The sequence below is a fragment of the Vicia villosa genome, linkage group LG2 (genome assembly GCF_029867415.1).
Source record: "Vicia villosa cultivar HV-30 ecotype Madison, WI linkage group LG2, Vvil1.0, whole genome shotgun sequence".
Lineage (NCBI taxonomy): Eukaryota > Viridiplantae > Streptophyta > Magnoliopsida > Fabales > Fabaceae > Vicia > Vicia villosa.
In genome coordinates, this window is record NC_081181.1 from 22127276 (window position 1) to 22141815 (window position 14540).

Below are 14540 nucleotides of genomic sequence, written 5' to 3' on the forward strand. Positions count from 1 at the left end.
TTAATTTTTATTTATTATGTGAAAAGCTTAGATAATTTCTCATATTGACAAATTAATTTTGCTTGAACTCTCTAATTTGACCACATAGTAAAACTTATCATTTTCATACATTTCAATTTGTATTACTCTTACCTTTTAATTAAATTTAAACACCCATGTTTTCTTGTTTGATTTTAAAATATATGGAAAATTATAATGTCGTTATAAAATTATAATAGAAAAGAAGTTAAAAAAAATTTAAAATTAGGGAATGTCTAATTAATTATAAATTTTTGAAGGCATAAATTGCAAGAAGACTAAAAAATGAAAATAGTATCATTCAAGAAAAAAAGACTAAGAAGATAATTAGCTCATTGGAGTTTTATAACAATATAAAACTCTTATTATTATAATATTTAATAATAATGATTAAATATGTATATCTTGAAGCACCAACCGTCAAAGACAGGGGAAATATGAAACACCAACCGTTAAAGATAAAGAGGGGAGATATGAAACACCAGCCGGTCTATAATACTGTAGTATAATTGATTTTTTTAAAAAAATTTTGTTATAATTCATATATAATTAATTGGGTTGGACCTGTCTGAATCATTGGGTACTCATCTATTTTAGTTTTCACACCCTTATTTTTATTAATTTTGCCCCTAATTTCGTCTAGAATTCGACTATTAAGTTGGGGAAAATACAAAAAAAATAGGGGTTGAGCCCGGGCGCGTGCCCGGGCTCGCCGGGCTATAGAACCGCCACTGGGTGATGCATGCATACATAAAGATAATTGTGCTTGTATCCTGGTGCTGTTGGATCAGCGGTAGCTAATTCCCATTGTGTGGAATTGGTGAGCGGAGGTAGCCGTATCCTTGACGATGGTGGATCGGTGAGATGGGTTAATCCCATGGATTGATACCACATGCATGTAGTTACATTGCATTAGGATGTATGTATGGTTATAACATGAATGGAAGAGGTCCAATGTTATAATGTGGTGTGATTGATTTAATTGGTGTGTGTGATGTATTATTTGTTGAGTACTTGAATATGTTCAATTGGGTGAATAATATGCATGATATTTTGTTATTGGTGAATTTATAACATTTATTAATTGTGAATGAGACTCACCCTTACTGTTGATATTTTTCAGATTAAGGAGTAGCGGCTTGTGCTTGGTGAGGATAACTCGTAGAGTTACTTCGTTTTAGTTCGGTTGTGTCAATGTCATGCTCTAGTCTTATAACACTGGGGAACGCTTATTTTAGAGTGTTCTGATGAATTATTTTCCTATGTTGGAATAATGTTTTGAATCAGTGAATTTTAACGTGAATCCCGATTGTTTTATGTTATTCAGTTTTGAAGTATTTTCCGCTGTGTTAACATAATCACTGAATAATATGTTTTGACGTTCCTTTAAGGCATGACATGGCTTAATGTTTTAAATATTTCGGAGTTGTAATGCCCTTGTTTATGTTTTACTCTGACTTTTAATTGATATTCTGCGGGTTTTAGAAGGGTGTTACACCTTCTCTTCTAGATTTCCCCCAATTCCTTCTCTTTCTCTTGAGCTCTCCTTTCTCTTCTTTTCTCACAATGATAGTATAATCTCTTACTACTCTAAAATCCTATCAATTAATGTTCTCTCATATTGGGCTTAACCCACAAACTCACTTAGTATTCTATTTCTACCATTTAGACTCAACTAATTATATCTCATAATTAACCCAAATAGTACAAATACACACATAATTAAATAATTAAATAATTATTATACCACATAATAGTTAAATAAATAAATAATTAATAAAAACACCAAATAAAATAATTAATAAAATAACTAATAAAAATCGGGATGTTACACCAAGACTATCACTTACAAAAGTAAAAGAAAAAGAAAAGATTTTATAGGAATTTGCAATGCATTTAACCTTGTTCCTTCTGGATTAGGTGAGTGCATGAGGTTAATGATGAAACTTTTCTATTGATGGAATCTTAGGAGCATTAAGAATCTGGCTTTGAACCGATTAATCATTTTTATGAAGGCCATGGAGAACATAAATTATGCAGACATTATTCGATTTCTCTACCATCTTCTTTTAAACCTTACTAGTAACAAGATGCTTAAGCTCGTCTACAGTTGATTAAACTCAATTAGCATAAAACATGATGTTTCCCTCTGTCATTTAGAAGAAGAGTCGCGCATGGTTGCACATTAGGGTGGGTACGAAGGAAAAAACTTCAGTTGTCAATCGATATGACGAAGAAGAGTCAAATGAAAAGAATGGTGTGAACATAAGGGTTATGTATCTTGAATCTTCAATGTAGCAATTTCATATATGAATATGACAACTAGAGTTTTGAGACTTTGGAATGACCCAAGATCGTCGCTCTGGTACCGGCTTTAGAACAAGAAATTGATGATGAATGACATGAGAGATTAAATCTCATTAGTTGTATTTGTAATGAACATAGTATAATTAAAATCCTCTAATTAAGGGAGGTAATTTAATACACAATCAATCCTAAAGAATACATATCAACCATACTAATTATATATAAATCATATCATATATCAATACTTTTATTATTCGTGCTCTAAGTCCTGAAATAATTCAACATGTGGTACTTTCTAGTCTCCCAACCTAGAGAATTTGGAATAAGTCTTCTAAAATTTACTACACATGGTTTCTAGACTCTGGTGCATCCAATCACATGATAAGTTCTTCTGAATACATACACAAATTGCATTATTATCGTGGTAATCATACAATTCAAATTGTTGATGTTAATATCATCTTCATCACTAATGTTGGTGACATTAACCTTGATTTCCATAATGTGCTTGTATCACCTAGATTTGATTCCAATTTGTTGTATGTTGGTAAATTGGTGGACAAAAATTGATTTGTTAATTTTTCTCTTACTGGTTGTCTTGTGCACAAGCAGGTGTCAGGGAAGGTGATTGCAAACCGGGGGGCATAAATTGAAAAGTTTATTTTCACTCATTTATCTCTTACTAGTAATAATATTTTGAATTCTTATAAGGATTGACATGAAAAACGGGATCATCCAAACTTTGCAATTTTGTCTCATTTGTTTAAATCTAGTTTGTTGGGAAATAAAAATGTTATTTCTAATGTCTATGTTTCATGTTCTGTTTGTAAATTGGCTAAAAGTAAAAGGCTCCTTTTCCCATATAGTGATCATCGGGCTTCCACTTGTTTTGAAATGATTCATAGTGATGTATGGAGAATGTAGGGCTGGACATCGGTCGGCTCTGGTCGGTTTCGGGCCGGAAAACTCCTTCCAATGAAAACCATCGGATGTAAAACTTCAATCCATTTCCGACCAATTGGCTGTTCGGTTTTTTCGGTTCACGGGTTTTACGGGTTACGGGTTTATCGATTGGGTTAAACGGTTTGAAAAAAAATGAAGGAGAAGAAAAGATGTTTTTTCCCCTGTCGGAGATATACTCTTCATGCAACCAAGACTGTTGTTTTACCATATTACTAGTAAAGGACCCGTGCGCCCGCACGGGTCACGTAAAGTCGGTATAAATATTAAATAAATATAATATGGTTATGGTTAAAGAATTATATTAAAATATATATTAATTAAGCGAAATAATTTCTTCAATAATGATGATTATCATATCAATATTAATTTAATTTATCAATTTGTAGTTTTATCAATTTGTAGTTGTTTTCAATGATGATATTTATGTTGGATAAAAATTAAAATAATATTAGAGATAATTAATTATTATTGTTGATCACAATTTTAACTCTGAAAAAAATATAGTTCTTGATAAAAAATAAAAAAATAAATAAAAATTGAGATAATGTAGTTATTATGTACTATCATTATCAACAATTTTTATGGGCTCCCACCCCTAGTATGTCTACCCGTCTTTTTTTCCGCAGACGCACATTATCAACAATTTTTATGGGCTCCCACCCCTAGTATGTCTACCTGTATTTTTATGAGCATGATTCAAATTGCAAATTTAAATTATCAAAATAAAAAATTGCAAAAAAAATTATAACATCTATATAAGTCAAGAAACAAAAAAAAAATAAAATGACATATTATAATTCAATGCAACACATTTAAATCTCATTATTTAACTTTAAATATATATTTAATTTGATTTACCAAAGAAAAATTTGTACAAAAGATGCATATTATTAATATTAATGTTACTTATCACATATATGTCGTTAATTTCTCATATTTGTGTTAGCTACTCATACCGAATCAAAAATACTAATGTAATGGAATAAAAACAACAAAAATATTTAATTCAAATTGCATATCCAATAACAAAAATAGAACATTTATTAAATAAAAAATAACTTATAATTTTATTTATAATCTTGACAGAAAAAGATTTATATACCAACTCTTTCTTTATATTTGATATATTTAATGAAATGAATATAAATTAGAATTAATGTCAAATATTTTTTTTATAGATATTAAAGAAATGAATATAAATTAGAAGTAATGTCAACTATTTTCAATGGGAAAGATACAATAATGCGTATTGAAAGGTGTTATATGCATTTAATTTTTAATTTTTAATATTTAATTCTATACAAAATCTTTTTTGTATGTTTATTTACAATTATTTTATATTGATTCCTCTATTTGAATTTGAATTATGTCAAGGTACTATATATTTGTTGATATTGCATGGAAGGTAGAGAGTTATATGAATTTCACTTTTTTATGATTAATTAACCCTAATGATTACATTTAGATATTGTAATTGATTGGAAAACTTGTAGCATGCAAAAGAAATAATGATTGTTTTTAGATATTGTCAAATATTAAAGACATAAGGCATGCTAATATGAGTTGATGATGAAAAAAGACAATTGAAGGCATGAAAATCAGATTAAAATATTTGTTTAAACTTGGACATGAAAATTAATTTTGGTAGACATCGATTTTCTTATTATGATAGTAGTTATTATAATAGTAGATCAATTATTTCTTAAAAAATATTAATAATTGCAAATGTTAAAAAAGAAGACTAATTATTATCACCTAAAATTACATATTCCCAATTACATTTTCTTCAAACTTCTAATTAAAAAAGACTATTAATTATTACGACCTACAACTAAAACCTACTACAACTAAAATCTAGCTCTATTGGGTTCTTTATTGCGATAAAATAAAATAAAACTATTTAATATTTTATTAAATAAATTAGGATTGAAAAACAAAAAAAAGTTAATCGTGTGAATTTTTTTAGCCATAAATAACTTTTAGAGATATTATTATTATTATATATTAATTTTAAAAATATTATTATTACTATGATTAATAATTTGGGACTGTTAACTCAACATAATATTTTTATTAGGTTGATTAATGTATAATTGTTATTAATAAGCTCTTAATGTTGATTATTATGAAAATTTAATGAAAAATGAGACTGTTCTATCATCGAACCATCTCCACTTTTTTTTTTGTTAATGTCCTTGATGCAGTCAAATTTTCTACTCTTTGTCATTGAAAAAAATACATTAATAAATAAAAGGCAAGTAAACCAAACGCAGAGGTTGGTGTGAATAATAAATCTACTATAAATCGAAACAAAAATTTGATGAATGAATAGAGTGGGAATTCAAAAGGTTAATTTTCTGTTTCCAATATGTTAATTTCTTTAACCGAGAAAAACTGTCGGAAGTATAATAGGGTTTGGGAAAAGACTTGAATTATTTGAAACATAAATAGTCACATAATAAAAATGGTAATAATTTAATTGGAAGCTTATACATTATGCTTGTCTAATTTATTTTTTTTTTTTGGTTTATCACCACCGGTATAGTCCGGTTCGGGGGTCAGTTCTGGCATCATGTGGTTCCAGCCCCCTCCCGATCGCAGTTGCGGGGGATCGAACCGTGGTTCTCCCTACCAAGTTCAGCGCCAATCACCACTGAACCAACTAACGATTGGTATGCTTGTCTAATTTATACTACATAGTTTATTCGTTATCATTTGGAACTGTAATTAATGATGGTTAACAAAAATTAAAGATGAATTCTTATTAGCATTAAAATTGTGTTTTTCATGAAAAACAAAGAAAGTAAATTTAATGCATTTTATAATTATTTGTGTGTAGTTAATTTTTAATTTAGATTGAAATAAATAAATTGAAAAATTATATTTAATTTATGAATTAAATCAAATCCTAATCCTTTTCTAACTCTCCATTGAACTTCAGTGAATCATATATTTAATTTATTGGAATTTAAGATGGTCCTCCGAACCATGAAGACACTTTATTTTTGGGGAAATTTTTATATGAGAGAATCGTAGTCAAACTCTCCCGTGAAATCTTATCATTCCTTTTGAAATTTTACGTGAGAAAATTGCAATCCCAATTTTAAACTCTCCCGTAAAATTCATGTACCCATTTTTTTTCAATTAAATATATTAAAAGTTTTTTTTAAAGAATTAAATATGAGGATGTACACTACTTATATATAATATTTTTATAAATAGTAAATAAATATATAATAGTTGATATTTTGGCCTTTTGTTTTAAATATAAAAAAGAAATAAATTTGTGTCTTTCATAAAAAAATTTGTTTATTCATCAATCATAATTTTCTCATGTTTTTTAATAAAAACAAATATATGTATCAACTTTTAGAATAAATGTTAACATCTTATCATAAATAAATGCTAACATTTTTTCATGTCAATTTTATTTTTATTTGTATCATGTAATAATAATATATATCATTTTTTTATCAGGTATATGATATTTTTGTTTAAAAAATTTATAAAAGAAATCATACTTAATTGATTGAAACAATTTTTATAGAAGCAAATTATTGTTGCCTATAAAATTGACACTCTAAATCAAAAACAAATTTGAAATTCAAAATAAAATTGAATTAATTAATTTAACATTTTATTAATAAGTATTTATATGAATTACATATATAAGAAAATTAAAAAAAATATGGATTATACCATATTATATTTTGGTTATATTGATTAATATAATTTAATAATTATATAATATAGCAGTTCAAACCTATTACTTTGCATCTTTTAACATGATTTTTTACTAATATAAATTTATGAGTGGTAATGTAAGAATATTCCAATTATTTTAAGATAATTTAGATCAAATATTAAATAAATATTTTTAATCTATTAGTTTGAAATCAAAATTAATCATCAGAAATTCTTATCAGGAGGAGTTAAGTATTTTTTTTCTTGTATTAAGTCATAATATTAAATATAATTATTTTCTTTTAATTTAAGATATTTTTTTAAAATAAATTTATAAAAAATCATACTTAATTTATTAAATCCATTTTTATAGGACCAAAATGATCTTGTGAATTTTGTGTATTCACCTATTGTTATTGTCCATGTTTTTGTAAAATATTCATTTATAAAAAATTATTCCCTTCCGATTTCTTATTATCATTGAATAAATATTTTTCTTATTATCATTCAATTAATATTTTCATATTCTCATTCAATTATTGTCTTTTTTTTCATATTCTCATTTATTTTTCATATTCTCATTCAATACCAAAAGGCAATTGCAAACATTGATATAGACCCTAAAAATTGTTTAGAGATTAATGAGATAATTAGGGTATGAAAATGACCTTAAATCGGCTATTGATTTTCTTATATAGATAGTAGATAATTTGATGGTCTTATATATTAAAAATTAATATATATATATATATATATATATATATATATATATATATATATATATATATATATATATATATATATATATATATATATATATATATATATATATATATATATATATAACCCTAAATTTTTAAAGCAATATTTAAAAGATAATACTCATTCTATACTCCTATAATATAACAAAATATTTAATAAAAATAAAAAATAAACAAAATATATTTCTCTCTCAATGAAATGCTCTGTAATTAAACTTTTCCACTTTCTATTTCTCATATTTTTTTTCTTTTTTAAAAAAAATAAAGTAAGAGTAATGTAGAAAAATGAAAAGTTAAGACTTTAGAAAAAAAAGTGGGAAAATTAAAACTTTTCACTTTATTTATTAAAAAAACTAAATCTTAATAATTAAAACTAATGACTCTTAATTAACAATAATAATTAATAAAAATAATCCTAATTATTTTTATATTGAATTTTTCAAATAAGTAAGAAATGACATTTCACCATTTAATTAAAAATTAAAGAAAAATAAATAAAAGAAGTAACCATGAGGAAGGAAAGAGAATGCAGTGATGTAAATTTTGTGTGCAGCAACGTAAAAATTACTTTTTATCTCCAAAAACACTTCTAAAAAGTGCTTATTTCAATCCAAAATCATTTTTTCTTTCTCTGATTTATATCTTCTCTATTGTAATAAAATCAAGTAAACACCATACTCTCTTTCTTATTTCATTAAATCAACTTCACGTTTCTTTGTGGTCGTTAATGTCCTTGATCCACTCTTTGTCACTGCAAAAAAAATACATTAATGAATTAAAGGTAAGGAAACTGAATGCAGATGATGGTGCAAATCACACATCTATTATAAAGCAAAACAAAAATTTGACTTCACATATCTGAATTTAAAATCCTGAAACAAACAAAAATTATATTAGAGAATCAGAAATTATATTAGAGATAGATTGAGGGACTCATACAATGGTTCAACAATTCCCAATACACTAAACCGTAAAAGCAATAAAAATACTGTTGTGTATGGAATAAAGCAAATGGGTTTAGGGTTGAAGGAGACATTGAATTTGTGAATGAGAGATGCATTATGTAGTTATTATAGGATTCAAGAGGCAAACGAAATTGAATGGGAGGAATGGAAAAGGGTATGCAAATTTAAAATTATGCAGACTTCACTTGCCTCTATGTCTGCATGACCCAATGAAAATGCACCGATGCAATAAAAAGCGTGTTCCAATAAAAAAGATTTGCATTAAATTAGTTGTTGGAATGTAATGATTATTAGTTGTGTAATTACTCTCAGGGGTATGTAAAACATCTTAAATTGATTGTGATTAGGGTAATTAAGGGAATTTGGTGGTAATTGATTTTTATATATTAAAGTAGATTGTTGTTTTTTTTTTGTTAATGTGTCACTTTGTGGTTCCACTTCACAATCACCTTCTTCTCATTCATTTCAGTTTCAGTGAGGAAGAATGAGAAATAGTGTTTGTGTGTGGTGTTTATATTTTTATGTTATTCTAGTAAGAACAAAGGAAAGTGAAAAAAAAGAGAAAAAGCAGAAAAGTGTGAAAGAGATAAACACACCCACGTGAAAGAGAGAAAAAGTAGTGTAATACAGTTTTTAATAAAAAGAAGTGCATGTTTCAATTTTAAAATAGGATTAATGTAACATATCTGGCAAATTGTGAGACTACACTAGCTAGTATCAACTACGTGTTGCATCAGTATATACTTCTATGAATTAAAAATTTACAAGGAATGAAATTCGGTCGGTTTCGGTTTCGCGTGAAGTAAATTTAGAGATCCGATTTCGACCAAATAGACTCAATGATAACCGAAAAATTCTTACCCGTCACCCGAAAAACCGACCCAGACCACGCGCTAACATATTATTTGATTCGGTTTTGACGATTTTGGGTGGTTTCGGTTCTTTTGTCCACCCCTATGTGTATCCTATTATTTTTCATGCTCACAATAAATAATGTCAAATTTATTAATGATTACAACTATTTTACATGAATATATTTTCTTCGGCCTAAATCTGGCGTGTTTTATATGTTTAAGAAATCATTGACATATGTGAAATTCAATTTCAAACAAGTGTTAAAAAATTTGCTTTAACTTTACCGGTGAAAATATGTCTCATGAGTTTCAAGGGTGTCTTCAACAAAAAGAAATATTGTCTTAAATATCTTGTCTTACATACAACATACTTTTGGATGTATGTTTTTTTGTTCACCTACCACTTTCTAAAATACATAAAGATGGAATATAATTTTTACGATCTAAATTTATGGAATATAATTAGTTACTCTCATAAGGATTTTGTATGTTATGATATCTCTAACCATCACTTCCATATTTCTCGAAATGTGATATTTTTTAAAAATCAATTTATGTTTCCTTTTCTTTCTTCCCAATGTTGTCATGAATAATATTGTCACTCTTCCCAATTTTAAAATCAATTTTCATCTTTTCTTTTCTTTTTTTAGAAATGTGCCAATATTGTCATTCTTCTCAATTTTTCTATTATGCCCCAACCTATAGAACATTATAAATCATAAAATGTATATGTCAAGAAAACACTAACAATAAATTCTCACCCCTTTTTGTCGTTGATTCACCACATAGTACTTAATTTCAAGTTACATATATTATTATCAAACACTAACAATAGATTCTCACCCCTTTTCTAATATTGTTTCGCGCCCACATCACCCTTTTCTTGTTAGTAAATCGATGCTCATTCATCATTCATATCAATTTGAGGTATATGTCAATTAGGAAATAAGAATCAAGATGTAATTAGATTTATCATCTTCCTAGAGTAGGTTAGACAAATTGAAAATTAATTTACTCTTAATATGTAATTATTAAGGTTTAATATTGTAACTACTGTATATTCATATCAAAGTAACAGAAATCAAGTCAAAAATATTTCCATAAATGATATATTCCCCAATATAAGTAGACATATTATGCTGCCCCATAAATTGAATCACACAAGTAAATGTAGTTAGAGGATTTTAACAATTGAGACACATTTGGCTCTAAGAATGACACAGAAAAATGAACACCTAAAATCTCACTTAATGGAACACCTAAAATCAAGCCATGAGACAATATCATCATGTACAGCATCTATTCTATCATCAGGTTCTCCTTCCAAAATGCAGTGGTAACCATTTTCATATAGCTTTAAAGTCTTATCCTTGCTAGATGCATTTTCATAAAGAAATTGGCTCACTAATGGATCTGTCACCTTGTCTGCAGCTCCATGAAGAATAAATAATGGTGCTGACACCTGAAATCACCCAAACCAACCATTAAAAATAAAAATAAAAATCATCGTTTTTATCGATATATGACAAAAGTTGTATAGGAAACATATAAACCAAAAAGAAAGAAAGAGGTTAAATGAGAAAGTTAAAAAAAAAAAAAAAAAAACCTTGTCTACTTGTGACTCAATTTCTTTTGTGATCCTTAAAAGTTCCATGCCGGTTCTCAATCGCGGATTATCCTCGTAACAAATAACATTGTAAACAGCCAATTTTCTTTTGCTCGGTTCTCTGATGGCCAGTTCAGCTAGGTCTTGGTTTGGGAAGAGTTTTGCCTTTGGCATCACTTTTGACAAAAGAGTTAACACCTTCATAATTGCATCTGGTGGTAACACATCGTCTGCAATCTTACCACTAACGCAAATCAGCAAGTGAATCCTTACGTGAGATATAGATTAGTTCTTCCGGTTAACTGCGGTTATCATTTTTTCTAGCCAAAGTAAGCAATCAGATTGAATCGATGTTCAAAATAGCAACAGCAAAATCATTTTTAAGTTACAGTGACCGGAGCTTGATGAGAATATATAGAAATAGAGAGGAGGAATGAGCTTACTTTACACATTGGTGCTACAAGTACTACTCCATCCCAATTATTTGGCTCCTTCAAATGAACTTTAAGCGAAACCGCCCCACCCATGGACTGCCCCAACAGAAATCGAGGTAACCCTCTCATATCAGGCCTTGCTGTCAATTGAAATACAAAATCATGATCAACAACACCATGTGTTTTCGATTCAAAAATAGAGCATTAACCATCCATTAAAAACCAGCAATAATAAAGCCTATGTAATACTTACGCTTCAATTTAAAGATGTGTCTAGTGTCTGATACCAACACATGTTATTACATTCAGTTACTTCCATTTTCTCAACTTAATACCGGTATCTACAAGCAGTTAGTGGCATGTCTAGTGTCCATTTCTATGTCAAGAATTCCTAGTTAAAAAGTGATGAATCAAACCCATCTCTATCTGTGTATTTCTAACTAACACTTTAGATTAAAGGTGTGCCAATATCTTATATGTGATGATATTTGACACCAACAATGACTATATGAATCAAAGTCCGCCATAATGTTCTATCCAAGACCATGTTTTTCTCCAATTCGTTAATCTCAAGATCTTTCTTAATAGTTTCTCTTATAGTTTTTCTAGGTCTTCTTATAGTTATACCTCTAGTTGTTTGAATCCTCTCCATCTGATCTACTCTCCTTACAAGATAATTTAACGGTCTTCTTCCTCCATGCCCAAACTACGTAAGCCTATTTTCCACCTTTTCTACTATAGGTGTTACCTCAACACTCTTTCTAACATTGTCATCTCTAATCTTACCCGTCTAGTTTTACACACATCCAACGCAACATCCTCATCTCGGCTATACTTAGTTTATTCTCGTGTTGATTCTTAATCGCCCAACATGTCATCGAAATATGTAGTTACATTCAATCACTTTAATTTCCCCAAATTGTTACCCGTGTCTATGTGTCACTCAGTGTTGTATTCGGTGGTGTTGGTGTCTGTTTCAAAGCTTCATAACTAAAAATTGATGAATAACATTAACACATACCTTTTATTTGTGTATAATGCTCTATAACATCGTCAACAAGGTCATCAAAATTAGGTATGTAACCATGTAATCCCTCTGAAAGTCCAAAGCCTGGATAGTCCATAGCAAAAACAGCATACCCAGATGCAGCAAATCTCCTAGCTACACCTGAATAAAAAATCAAATCCACACCCAATGAATCACTAGTTTCCACATAAACAAACATCCAAACATCATTCTCAAAGAAACATCTTCAAAACACGAAAAACAAACCTTCAAAGAAGAATGTGCAAGTATCACCATATCCATGACAAAAACAAACAGAAGCCTTGACTGGAGTTCCAACCTTCGGCATCCAGCTTTTGCAGAAAATTTCCAATCCTCTAGAATTCCTTTCATACCACTACTTAACAAATTAAACCAAACACAAAACTAATTAACTTTCTCTACCAAGCTAACAAAATAACCAAAGATTATTAAAAAAAAAAAAACATTATAATATTTTGGAGCATCCTAGGAAAAAAAAAAGGTAAAACAGAAAATCTCACTTCTTCTGTTCTAATTCCAGCAGGAGCATCCTAGGAAAAAAAACAGATCAAAACATCAGTCAGTGTCTGATTCTAATTCCACAACAAAACAAACAAACCTTAAACAAAACAAAACAAACCTTAAACAAACAATGATCAAGCTGTTGTTGAACCTCGGCAAAAGCAGCACGAACTCTTCTTCGAGAGTAAGCAAAATCAAGGTTATAAGAAGCTATATCGTTCAACTCTTCACTAACCCCTTCAATAGGTGGTTTTCTCGCTGCAGTAACTGTTGTTTTAGGTTTATTGTTGAGTTTTGTTGTTAAGAGTAGTTGATTTTTGAAAGGGTTGTTGTGGTTTATAGGAGAGAAAGAGGGTATGAAGGATTGGAATCTGAATGTCTTTGACAACTCCATCTTGATCAATAAACTAAATTTAGTTGAGTAAATAAAATGAATTTTTTTTTGATGATTAATCTCAATTATATAATTATAAAATACCTAAAATTTGGCATAAATGAAACCTTGAAAAAGGATATGTATATTGATTGACATGAAAGTGTGTTGAACCAACTCCCAAAAAGGTGAAAAGTACAATACATTGGTAGACCAGACCACAGTCCATATTGTCTTGCCACCACAATTTTTTTTTTTTTTTTTGGAATAGAAAGGCACTCCCTCCTACATCTTTGAAAAAACGTTTTGTCCTCATTAGATAATAATAAAATGGACATGTTCCTAAAGTCACATCATTTATTGACCATAACTTATTTTGTGGAATGTAGATTGAACTATTCAAATTTTAAGTTATATGGCTTTTAACTTTGAATCATTCAATTTTTTTATTACATGAATAATTCAATATTAATCCAACGAATGTGAAAGTCTCAAATGTGGCGCATTATTGTTTTTTTTTTTTTAACATGGGGTACAAAAATATTTTGGTGTTTGAAAATAATTTTTATTTTATTTGTAATTTTCTTAAATTTGATTTATATTTTAATTGATCATGGTAAGATTTTAGTCCATTAATATACCTTTTGACATTTTGATGTTGTAGGGAGGAGGAACAACATAAAGTGCTTCCTTATCTACCTCTTTGACAGCTTCTCTTTCGGATAGTGTCGGTGAATTTTTCTCAATCTCTACTTTTTTTTTCATTAGAACTCTCCTCAACCTTATTATCACTCTCATTGGAATTTTTGATTTGTTCTTCACTATTAGTTGTTACAACATCTGCATGTCTCTCAGGGAAGAGTCCCAGAGGTGTCTGTGCAAGCAGAGAGATTTGAGTCTCCAATGCCTCGCTGTGAGTCACGGGGGACTCGACCATAGTGTTTAGTTGTCCAAGGGTTTTATTAGTATGGAGACTTTGTTTTCTAAACTCTTCATTCTGGAGAGTTTGTGTTGTCATAAACCTCT

At 28.7% G+C, this 14540-nt stretch overlaps 1 protein-coding gene across 1 annotated transcript; it reads right to left on the minus strand.

Annotated features, from left to right (window-relative positions):
• Window positions 1-10624: 10624 nt before the first annotated feature.
• LOC131649584 (caffeoylshikimate esterase) lies at window positions 10625-13646 on the minus strand. The gene is made up of 7 exons (XM_058919338.1): window positions 13260-13646; window positions 13141-13170; window positions 12866-12995; window positions 12614-12760; window positions 11602-11732; window positions 11159-11395; window positions 10625-11014 (listed from the first exon to the last, which is right to left on the minus strand). The coding sequence occupies exons 1-7, from the start codon at window positions 13533-13535 to the stop codon at window positions 10796-10798; spliced, it is 1170 nt and encodes a 389-aa protein (XP_058775321.1). The 5' UTR covers window positions 13536-13646; the 3' UTR covers window positions 10625-10795.
• Between the last annotated feature and the right edge of the window lie 894 nt (window positions 13647-14540).